The sequence below is a fragment of the Crocuta crocuta genome, unplaced genomic scaffold, assembly GCF_008692635.1.
Source record: "Crocuta crocuta isolate KB4526 unplaced genomic scaffold, BGI_CrCroc_1.0 scaffold223, whole genome shotgun sequence".
In the NCBI taxonomy this organism is placed as follows: domain Eukaryota; kingdom Metazoa; phylum Chordata; class Mammalia; order Carnivora; family Hyaenidae; genus Crocuta; species Crocuta crocuta.
Genome location: NW_027529426.1, coordinates 1,479,139 through 1,505,905, shown reverse-complemented (window position 1 = coordinate 1,505,905; position 26,767 = coordinate 1,479,139). Strand labels below are relative to the sequence as shown.

Here is a 26,767-nt window from a genome sequence, read left to right as displayed (position 1 = left end):
AACAAACACACAGGATAAACACATTACAATACAATAAAATAAATGTGACAACAGAAGCGTAAAGTAACCAGAGAGCAGAGGAGGAATTCATTTTATGTAAGAAAAGTTGAGGTAATTCCATCTGAGCTGGGTTTTGAAAACTAGGAATTAGGCTTCCCAATCTGTAGGAGGGTATCAACTCCTAAACAAGGGAGCAGCCTGTACAAGGACTGGGAGGTAGAAAACACGGTGTTTTGGAACTAAAGTCTGATATCACTAGACTACATAGAAGTCACAATTTCACCCTCTTTGAAAATGTAGACAAGATTAGCTAAGTTTTTTGAAATTTTACATCCATCTCATTCTCCAAGATTCCTAAAATAACCCTGGCAGTGGGGTGCCTGGTGGACCCAGCTGGTACAGCATGTGACTCTCTTTTATTTTTTAATGTTTTCTTTAGTTTTTAAGGGGGGGAGGGGAAGAGAGAGAGGGAGACACAGAATCCGAAGCAGGCTCCAGGCTTTGAGTTGTCAGCACAGAGCCTGATGTGGGACCTGAACTCAAAAACTGTGAGATCATGACCTGAGCTGAAGTCTGACACTTAACCGACTGAGCCACCCAGACGCCCCGAGGATGCACCTCTTGATCTCGGGGTTGTGAGTTGGAGCTCCATGTTGGTTGTAGAGATTACTTAAAATCTTAAAATCCTGGCAGTAAAATCACTCTGACAATTTCTATAATTGCTTTAGAATGTAACTATTTAGCATAAAGACTTTTCCAACCAGTTGCTATTTTTCTTCTTTCACAGATCCTTTTTCTTCCCTCCTCCTCGAGCTGGCACCCAGCAGGAAGGCACTGTGGTGGTGCTGAGCCATCCTTCTGGTAGCCCACTAGCAGCAGCAGCAGCAGCATGGGGTATGTGTTACACCACGGGTTTTCATGGTGTAGACAGCTAACTCATTTCTTTGCTCTTGAGAAAAGCTGAACAGCTATTTTAGGCAAATGAGGCAGCAGCAGAAAATTTATCTGATGCATTTTCTATGGAGAAGTTGGTCACTTACGGTGGAATCCACTTCATTCCTTTTAAGCTCGCTGACTTTTTAAAAAAAGTAATCTCTATACCTAACATGGGGTTCGAACCCATGATTCCAAGAGCAAGCACCTCATGCTCTACCTACTGAGCCAGCCGGGCATCCCTCTTATTGTTTTTTAATGGAAGCGGCGACCTACATCAGAGACTCACTGACTCTTACAACCTGGAGGTCCTCACGTCATGCCCTCAGCCTGACTTTATGAACTACTGAGTCACCTGTATGACCACAAACCAGGAAAACCAAGTATCACATGCAGGGGCAAAACCTAAGGGTCATTAACATCCTTACAAACATAAGAAATTGCCTCCTCAGGGGAGTAGCGGTATTATCAATGGCCTTTCCCTAATAGCTGTTAGTAAACAGGTACATTTACAATTCTGTGAGCCAGAATGCTTATCGCGTCCATTTTACAGCCAGAGTGAACAGCAGACAAGGCTGACTGGGGGGCTACTTGTGCCAGGCAATGGGCCGGGTGTCCATGTTTAGAGGAAGGGACACAGATGAGCACAAGGTGGCGGGTGAAGAATACTCATAACCCTGAAAGGAGGTGTCACCATTTCCATCATACACACAAGGACACCAACCAACAGAGGTCACGGACTTTGGCAGGTGGTGGAGGCTGTTTTTGCCGCTATAGCTCGTTCTTGAAAAAGCAACACAAGGAGGGAGGAGAGTGAATGGTTAGGAGTTCGGGGCTTCAGAATCCGCTAACGCGGGCTCAAGGCCCTGCTCTTTTATTTTGGACTGAGAACTTCATCTAAGTCCCTGTTTCCTTATCTGGAAAGAATGGGGTGACTAATTTGAAAATTTTCAATGTTTATTTATTTTTGAGAGAGAGACAGACAAGAGTGTGAGCCGGCAGAGAGAGAGGAGACATAGAATCAGAAGCAGGTTCCAGGCTCTGAGCTGTCAACACAGAGCTCAATGTGGGGCTTGAACCCATGGACTGCATGATCATGACCTGAGTCAAAGTCGGATGCTCAACTGACCGAGCCACCCAGGTGCTGCTGGGGTGATGAATTTGTACAGGACTGTTATGGGGCTCCAGTGTGACAGCACATACGAAGCGGTCAGTGCTTAGCATGTAGTGAACGCTCCACAAATGGCAGTGTGAGGACTTTTGCTAGAGATGCACAGACAGGTGTGTGCGTGTGATGAGCCCTCCTGGCCTAACGAGAGCGAGCCGAGGCTGGAAGCCAAGGTCTCAGCTTGAGTTCCCAGTCTGACACTTACTTAATCCTGTCAAACTGGGTAACTGGATCATGATGACAGCGACAGACATCCGAGCAAAGCAAAGCATTTCCTATGGTGTAGACAAAACTTGAGCTCATGTTAGTGTGAAGAGGGAAGAAAAAAGTAAATCCTTGGTATTACCTTCATCATTGTGTTTTATTATAGACTGCTTTCAAAACAGTTTAATTTCTTTCTCATAACGTTTTGTGAATGTAGTAAATTGGATTAGGTTTCGAACCTTGCTCTTTTGAGGGGGTGGTACTAAGGAAAGGACTTGGCAGACACAATTCACTTCATGTGTGACACATGCCAGGGTCAGTTCCTAATATGCGCTGACTGCTACTGCACTTTGCCCTGTGTCAAGCTCTGATTTTCGTTACACACTATTTTATTACAGATACGGTTTCAAGCTAAAGGCCTTTTTTCCCTTTCATTTTAATAACGCACTAATATTTGTAACCACCATTTATTCAAAGCTCATTAAGCACCAGACACCAAGATACTTTATCAATTATATCTTATTTAATTCTAAAAACTAGCTATGAGGTGGGTAATATTACCCCCATTTTCTAGATGAGAAAATTGAGGCTCAGGAGCATTTAGCAACTTGGCTAAGGTTACACATAGCGAGTGAGTGACAGACTTGGTTTGAATCTACATCTCTCTGATTCTAAAATCTATCCACACCGCTAGCCCCATGTAAAGTGATAAATATAAGTCTGACCACTTATTTCCAACCACTAGTGAAAGATAAAAGTTCACTTGGGAAAGAACATATTCAGTGGGTACCTTACCTTTTTCCAAGGACAACTGCACCTGGGTCTTGAGATTTTGCCTCCAGCTCCTGAACTTCATCTACTAATGTTTTAAAAGCAGTTCTCTTGATACTGAAAGGAAAAAAAAAAGAAGATTTGCACGTAAATCTTCATATGAGGATTTCACACATTACAAAACTGGTTTATTAATGTGCTGCTCGGTACAACAGTAACCAGAGTATAGGCGACCAGTTTTCAATAGAATCTAAAAATTACAGTAATTTTGAGTGTTATGTAATTGCAGAAACAACAGTCTTAAAAGGAATGGTTTAGGTTTATAATAATTAAAACTCTCACAGTTATTAAATAAGCATCATAAAATTAACTTTAGGGATATCTTTTTTTTTGAGGGGAGAGACAACATTTTAAAACTGATAATTCTTAGTAAAGTTTTGTTCCTTTCATTCTGTATTTTATATATGCTTTGAAACAGGCGGGCAAAAACCTTTTTTCCCTCCACAGCTATTGTTCATTAATAAAATATATATGTGTTTGGAGCTAACAGAATTTTTTCTTCCACCTGGATTTTTCTGGCTGATTTCTAAAAATGTACTGTCTCCTATTAATTGAAAGTACTTGCTCTACTTCTCATTCAGTCTTTAACTTACTTTTCTAATTTCTCAATCACTCATCTGTTCTTTATTTATGAGGCAGAACTAATCAATATTACTAATTCCCATTGGACAAACTACATTCTCGAGCTGATGTTATAGCTGGAGAAATCGGAGGATAAATATACATCGATACTTTTAAGTACATAACCGAGTAGTATACTTACACCTTGTATGCCACATCAAGAAGGAGAGATGCCACAGGGATAAATAACAAGCCCATCCAAAAGACTCCGGAACTAAACAACATGGCAGCCTGGGTAAACCATCAGAAACAACACTACTTTAAAAACTAAGACATATGTCATTCGTGTTCAGCTTTTATATGATTTTAAGTAAATAATTTAAAAAGATCTCATTCTGCAAGAGGATATACAATAACTAAATCCAAACTTATGCAGAATCTGAAATCAAATGCCAAATGTGTTAAAACATGTCTTTACTACATCTATTTTTTCCCCCTCAAGTAGCTAATATAGCAGGGTTTTATCATGTGCCAAATCTTTTCATACTTTTATGTGAGATTTTTATTACTGTGGTCAGTATGTGGAGTAATAAACTTTGACCTTCTTTTATAACTTAGAATATCAAAATCAATCTTTTGGAGCAAACATCAAATATACCCTGGCTTAAATTCTCTTATAATACACCATGTAAAATAAATTCTAGTTAGAAATTAAATTTACTATTTCTGGCCAATAAAAATTAACTTTGTTTTTGTAAAATATTATATTAAAAAGCCATCCAGATAAGTCCCGATTTAGTATTATCAAATTAAGCTATCTATGACATTAGGCAGAATAATCTTAATTTTTGTTCAAAGATTTACATTACTTGTATCAGTATGGGCCTGTTACTGCTAAAGTCAAACCAAATATCTAGAGTGTAAAACCCGAAGAGAAGTGTGTTAAAAATGATTAAAATCATTCCTTTGTATCAAATACTAAATGGCTATATCAGAACCTTTTGGGTTGAAAATAAAATGATTCTATGCTTAAAAAAGTAATAATCTATTAGCGATTTGCAATTATAATAAAAATCCCTTTGTAATATAATTAGATTATACAGAATTTAAAAGGGATATGCCACACGGTAAAACCAAAGGAAATACTTTGAGTCTCTCTGTTTGCCAGAGTAAGTTTGCAGTACCTGTTTAAGGGCATAAAGCATAAATGTATCCATATAACTCCATTAAAAAGCAGCCAACTAATGCATGGACATTTGCACTCTACTCAACTTCACAAGGATTTTTTTTTTAAACCAGGTGTGGTTCAGGAATTAAAAATGATCTAGAGTTTCATTCTTACAGGCCACTCACTATGCAATTACATATTAACATTCCTTATCATCAATCATTACCTGATACGAAGATTACTACTTTTAAATTATGTNTTGCATTAACACGGGCTCATTGATAATAGACTGCCAGTTCAAGGATGCTATGATTTCTTTTTCCCTATATATAGAATTAAGTAGCTCTGAGCATGTTCAAAATAAAAACATGGTATTACAAAAGAATTTCAGAAAATAAGTGTGGCCACGTGGATTCAATGGAATAGCACCTATATTCTAGACACCGACAAGACGAAAAATATTCACATAAAAGTCACTTCATTTTATAAGCAAAACATGATCTTCAACATGTTTGCTGACATCCTCTATAGTGAAAACCAACAATTACTACGTAATAGGAAATGTCTATCAAATCAGTGGGATTTGTTTTAGATTGAAGGAAGCTTTTTAGTGAGGTAAGAACTTCCAAAAAAAAGAAAACAAACAAACAAACAAAAATCAAACAAACCCCACAAAACCCTGAAACAACCACATTTCTTTTTCCTTTTGGGAAGAAAAGGTAGCTAAGATTCTAAGTCACATAACTGAAAACGACCTCATTTGCTTGGCTTAATTTTAATCTATTTTAATTTAGGGGCAAAAGAAGAAAGATTTATGCTTGCCTTTGCCACCTTGTCTTAAATGTCGCTGGTGGAAAAGGCAAAAGTGGTGGAGACTCTGGGTTGCTAATTCTGACCATTGTGATGTTAACTATGAATGGGGAACAACGGGCGCCCACTATTCAGTCCACCAGCCTTTGGCTTTACAAATGAACAACATGAATTGAGGGGAAAAAAGTTTTTCTGCGTAATATCTGAAAGCCTGTCAGATTTTTTTTCTTTTGCAGAGTTAATCCAAACCTAAAAGATTTAAAGCCGACATTCGCATTAAAGACAGAGAGTCTCTTTGTATTTTTTGGATGAAGAACGGGGGAGAAAAAAAATAAAATCCCACAGAGGTATTTCCTTCCTTTCTGTACAAGAAAGCTCCCCCTCAGTCTGTAGAGACCATTTTTGTCTCTAACTTTTCACATCTCGCCACTCGCAGGCAGGTCAGCTGGGGAAAGGCGCCCGATCCCCGCAGACAATGGGGGAAACAGGCGCGGCCTGTTCGGGGGCCCGGGCTGCGGCTCCCTCCGAGAGCAGTTTGCAAATTGCTCTGAACGTGGGAGCTTGGTGGGCCGTGCCAAGTGGCCCCCACGGCCCCTCCTCGAGGCCCTGTGAAGCCAAATGGAATCTGCCACAAAAGTGGCTCCCGGGGGACTTGGGGGACTTGAGAAAGGCTCGGTCGACGTCGCCGCAAAGCCGGTAAACCGGAGGGCACAGGCCTGCGCTGGGAACAAACGAGCGCTTGTCTCTGCGCGGCAGCGCTGGCTCACCCTCCGGCCGCGCAGGCTTCCAAAACCACCCAACTGCTCCCTGAAAACCCGAAAATGTAGGCTGGGGGCAGGAGGAATTGTTCTGAAACTTCCACATGAACTTGCAGAGAAGAACGTTTGAGAAAACAGGCGCTTGCGGGCATTTTGGCCAAGCCGAGGGGCTTCACCAGATAAGAGGGGCTTACCTTGAACCCACTTGAGGTGATCCCCTAGCACCTAGTTCCCACACTAGAAACACTTCTTCCCCTCCAGGGCCCCCAAGTTCAGTCTTGTAGGAGAGCGAATTTACAGGTGCTACCTACCTATACAACTTGGGTGACGCGGTTCTTCACTCTAACCCTCCTTTTACACTATAAATGTCAGAGTGGTACACTAGGAATCTTACCCTTGGATAAAGTACAGATGCTGCCTGAAAGCGGAGGCCCTTTGGGCAGTCCTCAGACTATCTCCTTGGACCCTGACTGGAGCGGGACTGACAATAAACAGCCCTGGAAGGAGTCCTGGCTCTGCCCTTCCTCGCTCTTCCATTTGGGGGAAGTAACTCCCAGCCTCTTCTTCCTCAGCTGGAAAGTGGACTTGGAAGAATTAAACCCCACAATGTTTGCAGAGTGGCTGCTTTTATTACTGACGCTGATGAACAGCCTTTCCTTTCTTCATTTACTTTTCAAATGTCTTCAAACACCCTAGGTCTTTCTTACTTTCTAGTGATCTCTCCCATGAGCTTCGAGGAGGAAGAGAATTTGTGTCGCAGTATCAAATTTAGCCTGAGTCAGTTTGTAAATGTAATGCTTTTCGTCGCATTAACGTCACAATACAGTTTTCTCAAGACTGAAACTGACCAAGGCAACTGACCACTAATAAATTGCCATTCATCTCAATTTGCTAATTTAGGAAATGGAGACAAATTATCTTTTTCATTAAGATTATTTAAGGCTGTCTGGGGATATTAATTTAGGAAGGAAAAATTATTTGGAAAACAGTGCTGTAAATATTGCTTAGTTGTTTTTCAGGGAGGGCGACAAGATAGGTTAATATAAATTCCAAGGAGGCTAAGAATTCATGTCAATAACAACAAAAAACCAAGAAGTGATTATTAAGTCTCTAGATAAAGATTTATAAAAGGCCTTTCTAAGCTTGAAAACAGTAAAAAAAAAAAAAAAAACTACAAAAAGAAATGCTGTAAAGAATGGATTTATAAAAATGTATAAGTTCCACATGTTTTAAAAGAACTAAAAGTAAATGATAAAAGCTGGGAGAATGACTGCCACAAATACATGAAATTCTACATTAATATCTGATTATAAAACTAGACCATTTGTCTTCATAAGAATAGCTAAGATTCCAATAAAGAGGCAAAAGACCAGAGAAGATATTCACAGAAGCAGTGGTAACTAATCAATAACATGGAAAAGTGCTGATCTTCTCTGTAGTCCTAGAAACGCTACAAATTAGGTCAGATTTAAACAATTCACTATCACAGCTGGTGTGGGGGCAGCAGCTCTTTGTAACAATTTATATTCCCACTGGCAATGTACTCACCTTTGGGAAAGGTTATTTGGCAGTGTGCATCAAGTGCATAAACATTCGTTCCTGTTAATTTGATAATTCAGTTTCTGGAACTATGTGCTGAAATTTGGGACAGGTTTTGGGTATAGGTTAGTATCCCATGAAACTTCTGTGGTCACTAGCCCTGAAAGCACTACCCCCAAAAAGCTTATGTTATGGCCCAAGGCTTAGTGAAGGTATAAGCAAACCACAGCAGCGCCCTCTTGAAGAGTTACACTGCAAAGAAGCATATTTGAGGCTTTAAGAAATCACTGTAAAGAACACTACTGAACCAATCTACTTTTCTTCCTCTCTCCCTCCCTCCTTCCTACTTTCCTTCCTGTTTTATTAAGTAATCTCTACACCCAATGTGAGGCTCAAACTCATGACCCCAGGATCAAGAGTCACACTTGATCTTCCAACTGAGGCAGCCAGGTGCCTCTGAATGTTTTTTTTTTTAAATTAAGGTTTCTCTAAATGTATTTATCCACCATGGAATACTTTTGCCACATTCTGCTTACTAACACATCCCATAGGGATAATTTGGGGGAATGCAAACATTCATTGTGGGTTCTTTAAATAGCAAAACAGCAGTGAAAAACTAGCAGGACACCATGTGGCTGGTTATGTAAATGTATATCCATATTAGAGAATATTATCCAAGCTGTTAAAGATGCTGTTCACAGACTGCAATTATTAGAAAACTGATTGTCTACAAGAGCCCTAAACAAAGGGAAAGGTAAAATATCCTGGTATTCTGTCAGGAGGCTTCTGGTATCATGTAAACACATTCCCCAGGAAGGTTGGTGTTTTCTATTATCTATATGGGGATCAGTCACAATCTCTCCCCATGGCTCACATCTCTTGTACTTCAGACTGAGCAGCTCTGAACTTAAATGTTGCACAGGTACTTTGAACTTAATACGTCTCAAAATGAACACACATAGTTTCCCCCCCAAACCTGCTCTTCCATTGTGCACTCTATCTAGAGAATGGCTTCATCAACGGTGTATGACATAAAACTGGGCTCTATTCTGGTCTCTCTATACCACCAGCTTCCGTTGTGATAATATCTTCGGACCTACTATGTGCTTTATGCCAACCCTGCTGCCATTATCCCAGTCAAAAATGTGGCCGTCATCCTAACAGCCTACAAGCTAGACTTACTGACTCCAGTGCTGCTCTGCTTCTAACCCACTGAGGCCAGAGGGACACTTCCGAAGTACATATTAGATTTTAGCAGTTTTTGCATTAAACCCACTCAATGGTTTTGTACCACCCTGAGGACAGAGTGCAAAATCCTTCACATGACTTCAAGACCTCATCTGCCTGACATCTGATGACTTCCACACATCATCATCTTCTTTTTTTAAAACGTTTATTCATTTTGAGGGAGAGAGTGACAGAGTACGAGCAGGTGAGGGGCAGAGAAAGAGAAGGCTCCAGGCTCTGAGCTATCAGCGTGGAGCCCGATGTGGGGCTCGAACTCACAAACTGCAAGATCATGACCTGAGCTGAAGTCAGATGCTTAACCCACTGAGCCCAGGTGTCCCCCCCACGTCACCTTCTAAGCCAGCCCCCATCTCTAGCTATCCACGTGTTTCAGTTCTTGGAATGTTCCCAGGTTTCTCTCAGCCTCCGGCCCTTCCGTCTCTTGACTCCTGTTTAATGAATTTTCACATCAGATTGCACTTCCTTCCTTAGACTTGGCTTAGTTGACACTGCTTTGGGCTTCCATTTTGGTACCTACAACTCATTTTCTAGGTGTTCCTTTGTCTTCCAGTTAGAGCATAAATTCTATAAGAGAAAGAAATACATCTTTGATGAATTCTCACAACCAAAGCACTTAACCACAAAGCAGGTGCTCAATACATTATTAATAAATATGTTCTTACAGTCCAGTGTTTGCAGAGACTTGGGACTACACTCCTGAGATGGGACAGTTACCGTTTGCTTGATTTTCTTGTGTTCTGGTAGGGAGTTACCCTGGAAGCAGCTATAACTAGGTGTTTATGTGATCTGAGGAGGTGGGAGAAAAGGTTGATCCAGCTCCTTAACAATCCTTTTTCAACCTGGGTTATCATTTCTGTTAAAAAGACTGAGCAACACCCATTAAAAGTGAGGTATGTCTAACTACCCCTTCTCTCATCTGAATCAACAGAAAGATTTCAGTAAGTTGGGGAAAAATGGGATAACTGGAAAGAACAACATTTTGGAGGGAGGTTGGGAAGGGACGTAGAATGGGCAGGAAGACAAGGAATGTCTCCTACCAACATCAATGAGGACTTTTATTAGCTACATGAATACTTTGCGATGTCAAATAAAAAGAAGACAATATAATCCCAGCCTTCTCCAACTCAACAAATACAACCTTTATCCTGCCAGCTGCTCTGGCCCAAAAACTTAGGAGTCAGCTTTGCTTCCTCCTTTTCTCCCAAACTGCACATCAGGCCTTTGGCAAATCTGCACTGCTCTACTTAATAAAATCCACACCAATATTCATAGCAGCAATATTTACAAGAGTTAAAGGGTGGAGTATCAATAGATAAATGGATAAATGAAATGTGGCTTATACATACAACTGGATGTCAGCCTAAAAAATGAAATTTGGACACAGGCTACAATAATAGATGAGTCCTGAAGACATTATGCTTAAATTAAATAAGCCAGACACAAAAGGACATATACTATACATTTCCCTGTATATGAGGCACCTAGAACAGTCCAATTCAGAGACAGAAGGTAGGATAGTGGTGGCCAGGGGCTGGGGAGAAGGGGGAATGGGCAGTAACTGTTTAATACACATGGAGTTTCAGTTCAGGATGACGGAAAAGTTCTCGAGATGGATGGTGGTGATGGCTGCACAACACTGTGGATGCACTTAATGCCGCCAAACTGTACACTTCAAAATGTTTAAAATGGCTGGGGCATCTGGCTAGCTCAGTCAGTTGAGCCTCCAACTCTTGGTTTTGGCTCAGATCATGATCTCATGGTTCGTGGGTTCAAGCCTTGCATTGGGCTCCATGCTGATGTTGTGGAGCTTGCTTGGGATTCTCTCTCTCTCCCTTTCTTTCTCCGTCCTCCCTCATGATCTGTCTCTCTCAAAACAAACAAACAGACTTAAAAGTGTTTTAAGATGATACACAGTAAATTATGTCCATTTTATCAAATAAAAAATGTTTAAAAATTACAAGGATTCTAAGAACAAAACCCTTCTCCCTTGTAAATCCGGATTCTACCCACTTCATAGCCCTTCCACCCTGGCTTCAGCTCCCACCATGTCTTCTGATCTTTGCTCAAGGTCACCTTTCCACTGATGCCTTCCATGACCACCCACTTAAAACAGCATCCCACTGTCACATCAGTATTTTCTGTCCTCTTTTCTACACTATATATTTCTCTAAGGCACTTACTACCATCCAGTGTGCTACAGAACAGACATGTTTGTTTCCCTCTCCCTCCCTCCCTCCCCCCTCTCTTCCAGAATATATGCGCCCGAGAGCAGGAGTTTTCCATTTTCTTCACTGCTGTACCCTTGACAGCTAGAATAGTCCTTAGACTTGTATTTGTTGAAAGAATAAATTGTTGGATCACCTGGGTGGCTCAATGGGTTAAGCATCCTACTCGTGATTTTGGCTCAGATCATCTCATGGTTCCTGAGTTTGAGCCCCATGTGGGGCTCTGTGCTGACAGTGCAGAGCCTGCTTGGGGTTCTCCCTCTCTCTGTGCCTCCCCTGCTCTTTCTCAAAATAAATAAACATACAACAAATAGTTTAATCAAAGTTAAGTGTGCAAATCAAGGGTTTAAAAAAAAAAAAAAAAGACTGGACCAGTATGCCAGTATGTTAACAGTGATGACCTTTGAATACGGAGCAGTGCTGTTTTTTCTCACCTTTTTCTCTATTTTCCAAAGTGTATTTAGTGACTCTAAGCCGCTCACACAAATCAAAATTATGAACTTTACTTAAAAAACAAAAATACCGTCAATTTTCACTGATATGAGAAGCGTTCAAAATAGTTATAATAAAACTCCTATTTTCAGTCAGAACCTAAGCTCTCTTTCTGCATTTAGGATTATTTTCCAAGGCTCAGTTACAATCATAACGAGAAGATAGATGTATTTTCTTTTTTCCCAAATGGTTCTCTAATTGGGAAGAAGAGACGATTCAACAATGATCCTCCCGTTCAGGAACATGGTATGTTTATTTATTCAACTTGTTTCTTTGTATTTCTCTCACTTGTCTGATTTTCTAGTTTTCTTCTCATTAACCATATACGTATCTGGCTAATGTCTTTCCTGTTGCTGTGAATGGGACCTTTCATTTTCTTTGTGTAGAAGGGCTTATCTTTGGAGATTTAGGGCTTTTCCAAGGGCGTTAACAAGTTTTCGGGAAAAAATCCAAGCATTTATTATATACAGCTTATATATCCCATTACATGCTTCTTGGGATCTGGTCAGTAGGGTGTCGGACCCAAGAGTGTAATTGTCCTTCCTGCCATGGCGCCTCTGAAACACCTTGGTAGAGTGACCCTTCCTGTGCAGGGATGGTCTGCGCCCCGGTGTGGACGACCTCACATCTTGCCATCGCCCACATCTCTCTTTTTTCAAAGCCATCCAGCAAGTTATAAGCTCACTTAACTTCTCTTGCCTGCTCCTCCATCTCAGTTAATCCTGGTCTCCTCTGAAATCATCTTCATAAAAAAAAAAAATTCAGTGCTCAACCTCAGGTTTTCAGGTATTGTTTCTTTTCATACAAATTCTCTGGGTCTTTCCAAGCACATCACACTCTCTTCTCCCTATGGTGCCTCAATGCTTCATCTCTGTTCTGCCAGCAGGATATTTCTTCAGAAAAGGCACACTCTGTGTCGCCATGTTCCACGTCCACGCCCATCTCGTCCAACCTCAGTTACCCAGATCATCCTTCCTCGTGGAGGTCATTTTTCTCAGTCCCTGGTCTCAGGGGAACTGGACGAGCTGATTCACTGAATCTGAGATACAAGGATCCTTTTGGTACTTTGAAGACTGAAATCCACAACTTGAGCATCTATATTTATATGGCAAAATACAAATTTTATATAAATAGGATACTATTTAGTGTATCAGAACTGTGCCTTCAGGCAACATGACCACTGATGTATGGGAACTCCATATCGGCTCATCAAAATCAATGCTGCTTCCGGACAATACTGGGCTGGGTTTGAATTTAAACCTGCAAACGTTCCTGAAAATGTTTCTGTGACCAAGGCTTGGGAAACTCCATGGTGTGACACTGTCAAGGTCTCTACATTGTGTAAGCTTTTCCCAGAGGCTTGAGCCTTTCTATCTAAATTAATTGTGGTACCTGGGTATACGGCTGAATTTGGAGGTAACTAAGTATCACTGGGTCAGCACTAAGTGGTGCCTTCACCTACTTTAATCAGAGATAAACTTCAAGCTCATATACACTTTGCCTTGAAGACATGAACTTCCACTGAAATCCTTCAGGGGCTACACATATGGGGCAGCCTAGCTCAAAACCTGTTTGATAAAACCCAATGACAGAGGAATTCACGTGCTAAGTTCTATGTTCTGGTGCTTGTCACTGAGAAAGGTCTTTGATGTCTTATTTTAGCTGAAAAAATTCTTACAAATTTTTAATTATATTATATTCATGTCAAAATTTAAAATGTTTTTCACCCCTAGTGGTTTATTATTAGCATTTATCTATCACACCCTCTGATCCAAATATTTATTCTATGGTTTCAGGTACTTTCTAGAATACCATGTATTTCATCATAATGAAAAGCCATTTTCCATGGCTTAAAGTAATGATGTTAATGATGTTTAAGGAGGTTTCTGTGACCTAGTCTTTGCTTAACTTTTCAGCTCTAACCCCAGCTATTCCCTACCTTAGCAGCCCCAAAGTCCTTCTTTGCTTGAGCATCCTGACCATGGTAATTAGCATCCGCCACAATTACCTCAACAGGTAATTGTTATTACCTGTTATTACTCTGTTATTTTATCCACAAGACTCCATCTCCCCAAGAGGACTCTCTTTTTTCACCTAATGATCCACTGACATCCATTATCGATCCCGCCACACAGATACTCTGTAAATCTCAGTTGTATTGAGCTGACTTGGGCTTACAGACAGGATGAATTCTTACTTTCTCCACAAAAACAGACAGGGCAGAACACCCAGAAGACAACTAAGGAGAAGGGTGTTTCCAATAAACTCCAGTATGTTTGCAATTATTCCCAGCAGCTCTCACTTACTCAGAGACAAAGGAAACCCCTGGCTTGGGTTATTCCAAACAAACAAATAAAAATCTTAGAAAATTTGCAAATGGTTCCAAATCATAGACAAATATGCAAATTAGATACCAGCTCATAGCACTTATGTGCTTTCCGCCCCCCCTCCAGCGGACATTTCTGGATGGTGGCGAGGGGCTCAAGCAGGCGTGATCACCCTGAGCAACTCAGAACCAACATTCCATCTATAGCTGTATGATGCCAGCAGCAGACTTTGTACCTCCACCCTCTGGCAAAGGGAGTAGAGAGAAAATAAATGATTAAGAAGGATGTTCAGAGGAAGAGCAGGAAGAGTTGGTTGGGGCCTGAGTTGATAAGTTAACTTTTTAAAAAAATAAAGTTTCACTTCATACACATATACACTGAGAACTGGACACAAAAAATAATCTTTCTATAAAGGAATCAAGAGCACTAGGATATATGTGGCTCTGAAACTTTATTTTCCAGGGATCTAGTTCCCAGAATAGCGAAAATAATTAAGAACAGAATTTGTTTTGTTTTAATCTTACTGTACTATTTAAAAAACTTAAAAGTACCACAAAAATGAGGACAGAGTTAGTAACCAAATATTCTTTTTATTATAAGAAATAGAGTTTTAAAATGTTATGATGTTCCTGGGTAAATTGTGTAAGACGGTGTTCATTATCTCAGTGCTCAATCTATTTCCCTAGTCTATCATTCCTACAGGGTTTTATAATTTTGTGATGGCTCTTTATCTCAAAAGCTATCTCATAAAACATCAATTGTTTGATTACTAGCAATTCAATCTATGAAACATACTGACCTATATTTCAGATTGTAGACATTTAAAAAAAAATTTTAAATTCATTTTCCAGCTTTATTGAGCTATAATTAACATGTAACATTATGTAAGTTTAAGGCGTACAATGTGTTGATTTGATACGTTTATAAATTGCAACGTGAGTACCACTGGGATTAGCTAACACCTCCATCCTGTCACATAATTAGCATCTCTTTTAGGAAATGATTTTTAAGAAACTCAAAAATTCAAAAAGCACTTAGCTCTAAGAAAGACATAGAAAGGTTGTTAAATGGCTTAGGTTGAAAAACTACTGATCTTCATGGCAAAAACTTCTACTTGTTCCCCAGTATATCCCCTCTCCCCTTCTTAGATGCAAACACTTGATTCTTGGCTGGACACTTTGTCTTCTAGCTTGCACTATATTCCTCTGGCTCTCTTGTTGCAGCTTGATGTGAGCTCTTGGCCTATGAGATCTGAGTGGAAATGTGGTGGGCACTGTCTAGGAAAGAGTGTCAAAGAGAAAAGGTTAATCTTTCTTCCTCCCTTTCTGGTTGGCTGGAATGTTGGTAAAATGGCTAGAGCTGAAGCAGCCACTTTGGACTATGAGGAAACACACTAAGGTTGGCAGCGCACCAAATACAAGAAACCTGGTTCTTGAGGACGGTGCAGTTGCCACACCAGCCTTGGGCTGCCTGCTACCACCAAACTTCTTTTACATGAGAGAGAAGTAAAGCTGCTATCATTTAATTCCAGAAAATATGTCATAGGGGCTCCTGGGTGGCTTAGTCGGTTAAGCGTCTGACTTTCGCTTAGGTCATGATCTGGCGGTTCGTGGGTTCGAGCCCCGCGTCGGGCTCTGTGCTGACTGCCAGCTCAGAGCCTGGAGCCTGTTTCAGAGTCTGTGACTCCCTCTCTCTCTGACCCTCCCCTGCTCACGCTGTCTCTCTCTCTCCTAGAAATAAATAAAAACATTAAAAAAAAAAAAGAAAAGAAAATATGCCATAAAATAACTTGGTTTGTACGATACACACCAGGAAGCCAAAGTGATAACATGGAACAAAGTAGCTTTTGCCCAGTCACTGATGATCTGTCTTACACTAACGCAGAACACAAGAACTATGTTCAGTTATGACCTTTTCTGAAGCAGATCATACAGTGACATTTGCGATTTCCTTTACGAGCATTTCTGCTGGAGTCCCAGGCACGTCACTCAGAAACAAGAAGCTGTGCTGGTCTTATGAGTGAAAATGCTGAGCTTGAGGGCGAGGTGAGCTGCCCTCTGCCCATCTCACTGACTCCTCCCAGCACTCGTTCCCAGCCTCTCTGCTCCAGCATGCCTGCCTTGGGGTGTGGGCACCTGCTGTTCCTTCAGTCCTGAAACACTCTTTTTCATGCACGCATCATTTTGAGTTTCAGCTTAATCATTCCGTCTTCAAAAAGACCTTTTTGGAGCAGGCATTATAGTCCTACCCTTTATCATGTCACCCTGTTTCTTCCTATCACTTTGTGAAATCACCTTTAGTCATTTGTTGACTTAGTGATTGTTTCTCCCTCCCATTCCCTGGTCCCTTCAACCTGGGTGCTAATAGGGATCTGGCCTAATTAACAGATTACCTAGAAACTGTCTAGCACCCATTAAACACTCAGCACACATTTATGGAATGAACGAATACAAGAATGAACTGATTCCAGAGAATGGTCAAAGCTCTGCCCCACTAACAGCTGGCTTTGTCCAGTTTCCTGTGGTTTGCTCACTGCCATGGCACTGTGGGTGCACCATATCATCCCTCGCAGTTATGACATTAGCATCCCTTCATTAGCAATGAGATTCTTTTTATCTTTAAGACTTTTAAGGTTTATTTATTTTTGAGAGAGAGAAAGAGAGAGAAAGAGAGACAGAGCGTGAGTAGGGGAGGGGCAGAGAGAAGGAGACTCAGAATCTGAAGCAGGCTCCAGGCTCTGAGCTGTCAGCACAGAGCCTGACAGAGGGGTCGAACCCACAAACCACGAGATCATGACCTTAGCTGAAGTCGGATGCTTCACTGACTGAGCCACCCAGACGTCCCCCTCATTAGCAATGAGATTCTTAAGGGAAAGAACCAACTTCAATCCATCTGTGGATCCTCCACTGCCTAATGCAAACATTAGTCACTCAATATACATTTGCTCTGCTTTGTCAGAAAAGATGCTGTGTCTACAAAAAGCAATGCCAGTTCTCGTAAAGACTCTAAAGAGAGCTCTAATTTCAAAGTGTCCTGATTTGCCATCACAGTTCTCAGATCCATAGCTCTCTGCTTCTTCTTTGTGTTTCTACATAGGCTTCTCTCTACAAAATGGGCTTGGAAGCAGCTATGCAACAGGCTGCCTTCAGCGCTGTGAAAGTCTGGCCTGTCTCATTTACTGTCAGGGGCATGAAGACTGTTGACCAACGGCATGATTTCCTGGATGGGCTCCCAACTGTTGCCTCATTGAAGAACTTCTGAGAGAGTTCTGCGTAGTTGTTCCCTCCAGGCCCCTTGGCTAAGCACAGTCATTTTGGATGAAACTTCATTGTATCATAACACTGCCCCACCCCATCGGCAAGGGCTGGTCTTGTGACCAATAAATTATTACATGTTATCTAGGTAATTAAAAGCTGATAGATGAATAAGGACGATTTCAACCAGGAAATTCCTCATATGTAAAGTAATTTATTGTGTTGGTAAAGTGGGCAATGGCACAATTTAGGAAAATCATAACACTAATCTCGTTTATTAATACCTTTCCTACAGGGGTGACACCAAAGAGTTCAACAAAGATTTTTATTGTTTTTCAGAGAGGCTTTACAAACCTCAATCAAGAGATCTGAAATTCTGTAAAACACATGCTTGTTCCTTAACTTCAATTTCCTTCAGTAGTTTTATAGATCCCTTAGGCCAGGGAGAGCAGAACCAGATGGCGCTCGGGAGGACTTTACAGCGCGTGTCTGCAAAGCCACGATAAATTTAAACGTTTGCCGATACTAAGCTTCTGGTATTAATCGTGATATGAAATGATCCTTGATGTAGCTTGCTTTTCAGTTTTTAATCTGGTGTACTAATCATAGTGACTAAAATATTTTTTTTCTGGAAATAAAAATACTCAGTAACATCACCTAGACAAGTCGGAAAAGCAGGCTAGCATATGTTTATATAACATAGCACTTCTCCCCAGGGTCTACCTTGCCCCATAAATTGTTGTACTGGTGTGAAAAAATACAAGTCAGGTCTGAAAAAAAGAAAAAAAAGTCCTTCTCTTAAATCACAACCATATTTGCGAAGAGGAAGACAGCGACATTTTTAAAGTCGCAGCCAAGCCTGTCACACTATTTTCTTTTTCTTTTCCTTTCCTTTCCTCAATACTTTCTCATTGTTGGAGTTCTACCTTTGCATCATCCACTGTCCCCCGCCCCGATATCAGGCATTCCCTAAATAGTTAAATATTTCAATATTTGTGGTACTGGAATATTTGTTAATCATGATCATCGAATCTTTATTCTGGACAGAGATGGAGAATTACTGTAATGGAAACAAAGTGCAGAACTATAGGAAGGAATGTTCCCAAGTGGGAACACCCTGCCACCAACCGAGAGCCACCTGATCTGGCTGTAGCTGGACTCCCTGAGGACTGCATTAAACTTGGAGATATTTGGGGAAGAGATTTGTAGAACTTCATGCATGTAAAATGTGCTGAAGTAAAGGGGAAAGAAACCAATGGATGGTGTCAAAAGAACCCTCGGTCCGTGATAAATGAGTATAGCTCTTAAGTACAGCTTGAAGACAGAAATAATATATACAGATCACACATTCCTTAGTTTACTGACCAGACAGAAGTCTTTTGATTGGTGGCACTGATAGGCATCTAATGTCTTTAAGGTTGATGGGGCTGGGAGGAAAGGCCTTAGTAGAGAGGAGAGAAGAGACGTAGAAGAAACAGTGTGTAAGGAGGTTAAGCGTACAGACTGTGTCTGGGTTCCAATCTCAGCTCACTCACAAGCTATGTGACCTTGAGAATATTATGTAACCACCTCATGTCTGTGAAATATATAACAGAACTTACCACACCAGGTTGTATTAAATGTTCACAGTGTTAAATGAGTGAAGGCATGGAAAGCGCTAGAATGGTGACTGGCCTTCAATAAATGAGGCCCTATTACTATCATAGTGGCAACTATACATTCTCTAATGATAATGAGATGATTGGGTTTTCAATTTAATGTGAATTTTTAAAAATGAGAATGGTATTTTTTACACTGATATCACTGTTAAGAAGAGGCAAGAGTCTAGGATATGAAATGAGATGGACTTTCTATAAATGTATTTAGGGAGTTAGGTAGGTGTTGAAAAGGGAGAGTTAAAAATTTGGGTCCTTTGTGCCCTCTCTAAAAGAGATGGGCACATGTCTGTAACTGGCCAACTTTGGGAAACTGATGAGGGCCCCAGGTATCCCAGGAAATAGATAAATCAGGGAAATCAACGGAGTGCAGGGAAGACAGCTATAGGAAGGAAAGCACAGAAAAAAGACTTTCCCACTTGGACGTAAGGAATAGCAAGGCCCCCAAAGAGAGGGCATCTCGATCCTTAGGATGTTAGAGGAAACCAATGGAATTTGAAAAGAAAACCTGGGGTAAATTCTCTAAGTCACTGCTATTGCTTTGCTTACCACAAAGGCTTATTATATGGGTTTAAATAAAACAAGGATTGCTTGAAATCAAACACAGTGCCTGGGGAACGTGGTGTGCGCACACTAAATGTTGGTTCCCTTCCCTTCCCTTCCCCTCTTAGTGCTGGGAGGGTTTTCTTTCAACACGTTGAAAGAAATAGCTCTGTCTTCAGACCTTCAGACGGGGCTGCCACGCTGAACTAAGAATGTAAATTGGAAAGACTATGAAATCCTGACCTATGTGTGAAGACGCGTCCGGCTGAATATAGAAGCATGAGGCCTGTACCTGTAAGTTGCCTAATTTGTGTGCAGTTTGCACCCTGAGATCCCGTTAACTAGAGCAAAACAGTCTGTGCCCTTGCAACATGTAAGCTGTTCCTCTGGAGAGAACAGAGTGAAGAGAAGCACAGAGAGATCTGACTCTTAGGAGTTGGAAGGCAGCCCTGGATGTGCAGATGGTAGATTCCAAGTATCACTGGTGGCCAACGGGTGCAGAAAGGGTCGGTCCCATGAGCCCTCGTCCTGTTCTGCCACTAGACGTCACTACATATGGGCTCTTTAGATGTTCTATTTGCGCTGAAATCTGCCTCTGTATCTTCTCTGTGTCTCTGTTTCCTCATCTGTAAAGTGGTTATAACAAGTCTGCAGTGAGGGCCCGGGTAACAGAGGACAAGCGCTCCTAACGACATTCACAGACAACACAACGGGGGCTGCCTTGGCTTCTTTTACCCTCACTCCTGCCATCCGGTCTGTCGGCAAACCCAACTGGCTCCACCTTTAAAGGAGGTTTGGGACCTGACCCCTTGCACCACTGCCGTCCTCCTGATCCCTGCCACCGTGACCTCTCACCTGGGTGACTGTGATAACCTCTTCAAAGGTTTAGGACACAGCAGCCGCGGTCCTGCCATGGAGCCCCAAGTCAGATCCCGGCACCTTGGCTCTTGATCTGGCCATAAGTAAAAGCCATAAAGCTGTATGGGAAACACGACTGAAATCTTGGCTCTTGACCCCGCTTTGCTGGCTACCATTTTCTCTACACTACTTATATCTGTCTTTATATTACATCTGTCACTTATCTGTTTTCTCCCACTAGAAAAGTGAGCTAAGAAGTGCATGAGCTTTTGTCTGATTTATTGAATCCCCAGTGTCTAGAACAGGGCCTGAATGATGGAAGAGTCTCAACACAGAGGTGGTGTATTGACTGAGTGAATGCATATAAAGTATTTAGAGCAGTTCCTGGGATAAAGTGTTTAATACACATTCAGTATTTAATATACATTAGGGATTATTTTTCCTAGATCTCAGTTGCCTTCTTGAAGAGCTGCTCTGTCTTGCTGACACCCCACAGTGTATCACTATCCTCTAAAATATCACCTGAACCAGGATGGGCCAACAGGCTACCGTTTTCAGTTCTCGGGATCCTGGACTGTCCCTGTTAGTCTTTATTAAGCTTTTAGGCAAGCAAACATACATACGTATTTAATTGTTTTGTTTCAGGAGGAGCTGCTGTCTCATCAATACAGGAAAGGACTGGAATCCTGAGTACAGTCTTGGGATTAGACACTGAGGCTCGGTAGTGGTTGTGACAGAAGGTTATTACATGCCACACCACACCACACCACAAATCCTGTGGAGGAGCCTGAAGTCCTGGGGGCTGCCCTGGGCTGTGTTTTGTTATGTGGATTACATAAAACACGTCAAGTTGAGGAATGCTAATATATATAATAATATATATATATAGTAATACATTATATTATATTGCACATACAGATATAAATATTGGTACATAAATAAATTTTTTATATATTTTCATGTTTGTATAGACGTATGTATGTATCTGGCTATACTCTTGATTGAAATATAGAATTTTAAGCTTAGAAAGATGTAAACCTAAAGGCAGTTACTTCTTTCTGAAATTAAATTGGGTTACAGTAGAACTTGTGACTCTCTACACATAATAAAAATGTTCAAAAACTGGGGCACCTGGATGGCTCAGTTGGTTAAGTATCTGACTGTTGATTTCAGCTCAGGTCATGATCTTATGATTCGTGAGTTCTAGCTCCACGTCAGGCTCTATGCTGACAGCACAGAGCTTGCTTGGGAGTCTCTCTCTCCCTCTCTCTCTCTTCCCCTCCTCCGCTTATGCTCTCGCTCTCTCTCAAAATAAATAAATAAACTTTAAAAAAAGTTCAAAAATTGAGTACTTCTACAACTATTCTTGGGATTTATTACCTTAATGCCCAGGAAACAGTAAATGTAGATTCTCTATCCCTGAGAATCTGAGTGGCATCCTTGTTAAATTCTTTTTTGAGAGTTGCCATGAGGCTCATTTGTGTGTGCGCACACACTCACACACACACACACACACACACATACACACACACACAGAGCAAAAGGCTATTAAGCAGTAAGTACTACATAAATTTAAAGTATTTTTTTCTTTGAATAAATTCAACAGCCTTACATTTTGGACAAACTAGTCAAGCCTACCGTGAAATTAATCTGTTTTTCATATTTTCAGTGGAGCCCTAGCTATTTAAATGCCGTATTCAAAGAATCGGTAGTAATAAAATAACAAGAAAAAGAATCCCTGTTAGCACTTCCCACTGTATGTGAAGTGAAGAGAAACGTGATGGAGTACTGACATTCATTTCACTTTGAATTAAACACGGCATCACCGCAAATCTCAGGAGAGGATATTAAGTTCTGTGTGTGGGTAATACCAGGAATTCTACAGGCAAGGGTAGAATTATATTTGGTTGGCAAAAAGCCAATCAAACTTCACACTTGTTCTAGAAGTAGGTGGTCAAAACCTCTGTTCTTGTCATCAAGGCTCTTGGCTACAGTGGCTTAAACCATCTGAATCTCAACATCTTTTGTGGGATTCATTTTGAAGATAAAACATTAAGAAGTGAGGTAAAATGAGGTCTAGTGAAAATGATATTAAATTGGAATTAACCTCAAGGAAAAGCAGGTCCAGTCAGACAGAGCACACCAACAAAAAACAAAGAACTGCTTTTCCGAGTGGTATCTTCAAGACCACATAGAGTCTTTGATTTTACTTCTTCAGGAAAAAAGGACTCAAACCAAGGTAAGCAGATGCATTCACAGCTTTCTCTGGTTTCCTCAAAATACATGCTGTAAATTTTCTAGAGTTCACAGTACATGTTTCCAAAGAGGCCTTCACCTTTGGTGGAAGGAAGTACACGTTCCTCGATACGTCTGGTTTTGCTGTAATAGTATATAATGCCTCTCTCTAATAAATTTAACCACAAACATTTTTTTTCAAATGTGTCTGCATTCTGCTAATTTATAAAAAGCAGGATGCTGTCAGATAAAATTTCATGAAAATGATCTATAAACCAGACTGTCAAAAGTGAAAGGTACTCAGGCAGTACTTAAGGGCAACAAATTCATGGAAACCACTGGAAAGCTTTCCTGTGGCTGCAGGACAACAATGTACTGTAACGGAGCTCACATTTCCTTGGTTTGCAAGTTACTGTGAGGTCACAGGAAATCCTGAAATGTTTTCCACATTTTCTTTTATACATTTTATGTCAAATTTCCTGCAATTGAAATCATAAACCCTCCTACTGCTGGAATCTCTTCTGAAGGGAAGGAGATCTTGTGACACTCCCCCACGGACACCTAATAACTCAATTCCTACCAGTGTAACCAGAACCTGAAAGACAGAACTGAAAATGGACTGTGATAAGGCTGAAACGTCAGATGCCCTGACTTGTTCAAAATGAAAACTAAACCAATCTCATTAAGACTCTAAAAGTGCATTTAATCTAGTGACGGTAGACTTTTCCANTAAACCCTCCTACTGCTGGAATCTCTTCTGAAGGGAAGGAGATCTTGTGACACTCCCCCACGGACACCTAATAACTCAATTCCTACCAGTGTAACCAGAACCTGAAAGACAGAACTGAAAATGGACTGTGATAAGGCTGAAATGTCAGATGCCCTGACTTGTTCAAAATGAAAACTAAACCAATCTCATTAAGACGACTCTAAAAGCGCATTTAATCTAGTGACGGTAGACTTTTCCGTAGAATGAGAGATAACAGAAGAAATATGACAGACTGTCCCAAAGATGTAGTTCACCATTTCCCCAAATCTCTGATCCAAAATGTATCTGTGCATTTATAGTCTCATTTTAAAATGGCATCTTCTAGACGGAGATTCTGAACATGAATCAAGCTGCTAACCGCCACATTTTAGTGTTCCAGATAGGCTTTTGAAAGCATAAGTCAAATTTAAGTAGAATGTCTGAAAATGTTCTCTCAAGATTTATCACTTGCAACTGTGGAAATTAAAAATAGCTTTTAAATGGCTAAATACTATTTCAATACAAATCCACGCCAAACAACTAAAGTTCATTAAGGAACATCAATTTTTAAGATTTGTTGGATCCCGAGTTGTTGCGACACATTACCTCTCCTGACATATCAGGGGCCATCGGAACAGCGGGCCACAGAGATGAGTAGATTCCAAAAAACACCACCCAGAGTACGATGCTGCCCCAAATCGCTATGTGGCTGAACTGTGAAGGAAGAGAGTCTAAGTCACGAGACTTTTAGGTAGACTGGGTCCACAAACATTAACGAAGCTTTCACAAATTCCCTTATTAATTTTTTCCTACATCCATCAAAAAGTATCTATGGGAATTTCTAAATAATGACGTGTGCATGTTTTAACTGGATCCTTCACCAGGGCTAATGCTAATGTCTTCCAACCACGGCTAGGATGTTTGTGCTACTGGCATTTAGATCTGTTCTGTCTCTCTCTTCCTCCTCTGACTCTCCTCGCTCTCACCTGCTACCATCTTTAACCTCCTTTATTTTCGCTTTGCATGCTCTCTCCAGGAGAAGTCAGATATGTGGGAGAATGCCACCGGTATGTCGAGGAATGTCACATTTCTTGTGGCCATCTTTCTCCTGAACATCAAACTTTCATTTCTTTTTGTTTCCTGGGTCTCTCTACCTGGATTCTGTAAAACTAATGTTCTGAAGTGGAACTTGTTTTTACCCAAATTGGATACTTACAAATGTCTGAGGACAAATCTTTTGCTAACATTGCTGATTTTGAAAATAATTTTCCAATGGGTTTTCTGCTGAATGCATCTTGTGACACATTCTACTAAGAAAAGAGTCTTAGTCAAATAAGTTTGGAAGCTTCTCTCCTTCCTGGGATATTCACAGTATATAATAATATATTAAAGGCTCTGAAACTTGTATAGTCAATAAACCTATTTAAGTTTTCTTTATTCAGTTTCCAATTCAGACAAACTAGAATCCCCCAGTTCTCCCCCTTTCACCCAAGAACCCTCACAATGAACAATCTGTGGGCTGAGGTTACAGGGATACATGAAGTTAGAATAAAGAACAACAATGTTCGCAGTTAACACCTACATAAACGTGACACGCCTCGAGTGGTTAGAGATACCCTTACCCATGTCCAATAGGAGGTCTCCAATCCAGCTTTCAAACACACGGTTATCACCACGAACTAAGACAGAAGGGAAAACATTATTTTATTTCATAAATGGGACAGTTCCAATGATTGAAAGCGAGGGTTATAGAGACCAGGTATTACACCATGTGTTTGACTATGGGACTGGTAGGTGAGTCACAGCTTGCCTTGTACACCCACCAGGCAAAGAAACAGGTGGATGATGGCGGCGTGGCCTGTCAGAACTGCCCGTTAGCAGCACCGCACTCCCACCACCATCCCTGCCCTCCTCACCTGCACAGCCCCACGGTCCGTCCACGAGGCCTGTGGCTGCCTGCTTCCTGTACAGCTTGTGAACAGTGAATATACACCTGCAGTAACTTGGATTCAAGCGTGCTTTGATTTTATTTTATATCATCTGTAATGGGGCGTCTAGGTGGCTCAGTCGGTTAAGCGACTGACTCGTGGTTTTGGCTCAGGTCATGATCTCATGGTTCATGAGTTCGAGCTCCACATTGGGCTCTGCACTAATAGTCCAGAGTCTGCTTAGAATTCTCTCTCTCTTCCTCTCTCACTGCCCTTCCCATGCTCTCTCTAGTGCTCTCTCTCAAGATAAGTATAATAAACTTAAAAAATTTTTTTAAAAACATTGAAAAAATATCATCTGTAATACTTAAAGTTCCTACTTCCTGAATTTTAAAGATAAATTCTAAAAGAAATATAACTGCATATTTAGAAATTTAAAGACTTACTCTGTTACTCTACTTACTTAAAACTCTACTGATTAGGATAGAAAAGCCTGTTATACTCTCCGTGGTGTACACACCCATTATCGACTGCTAGTGATTCTGAAGTAAGGGGACCTGCTGTAACGAGCTGCCCTGTGTTGTCACAGCGTGGCACAAAGGTTAACTGGACATGCCCCAGAGTCACACGACTTGTGTGCAATGCGCCACCATTTATTAGGTGCTTTGGTTAAGGAACAAGGCAAGTTACTTGACATCTATGTCTCTGCCCCTTCATCTTGTAAACTGGGACTGAAGAAGATCACCTTCCTCATAGGGGTGTGGGTACAAAACACCAAGAACAGTGCTTGGCCCTGCACTCTTATCTGTTATTATCTATTTATAATTAAAGTTTTAAACACTGTTAGTAGTCACGGGAATTCTGGGCACAGAGGCGGGGGCAGTGTGCCGTCAGCCTCGCACGGGTGGTCAGTGCACACTTGCTAGCTCTACTGTCTACTGTAGGCACTTTCAGGGTGTTCAGATAACATTAGGGGCTTCCCCACGGGGTCATAAAGTCAGGCTCACGTGAAGCGTTTGGGCTTTCTCAACAAGATATCTAATGGCAATTTAGGATTAATATCTGTAGAAATAAAACTCTTAAAATGCAAGTGCTCATTAATAAGCCATATAAAAGTTCAAAATTAAGAGACATAAGACTGACATAAAGAAAAACACCTTCCTGAGTCCTGAGTACCTGAATGCACCCCTAAAACACATCCATGATACCACCTCTGATTAATTTCTAAACTTACTCTACCAAGGAGTTACTTATTTCTGTTCTGCATTCATGTTTTAAGAGA

At 40.9% G+C, this 26,767-nt stretch overlaps 1 protein-coding gene across 1 annotated transcript in view; it reads right to left on the bottom strand.

The window, feature by feature from the left end:
- The window catches only part of ATP8A1 (ATPase phospholipid transporting 8A1), a 203,370-nt gene that overhangs the window by 19,182 nt on the left and 157,421 nt on the right, over nt 1-26,767 (bottom strand). Inside the window, exons 32-35 of the mRNA XM_077758868.1 lie at nt 25,180-25,236; nt 24,164-24,271; nt 3,900-3,988; nt 3,101-3,193 (exon numbers count right to left, since the gene is read on the bottom strand). Of these exons, the coding sequence (XP_077614994.1) occupies nt 3,101-3,193; nt 3,900-3,988; nt 24,164-24,271; nt 25,180-25,236 (347 nt within the window). The remainder of the gene's footprint in view (nt 1-3,100; nt 3,194-3,899; nt 3,989-24,163; nt 24,272-25,179; nt 25,237-26,767) is intronic.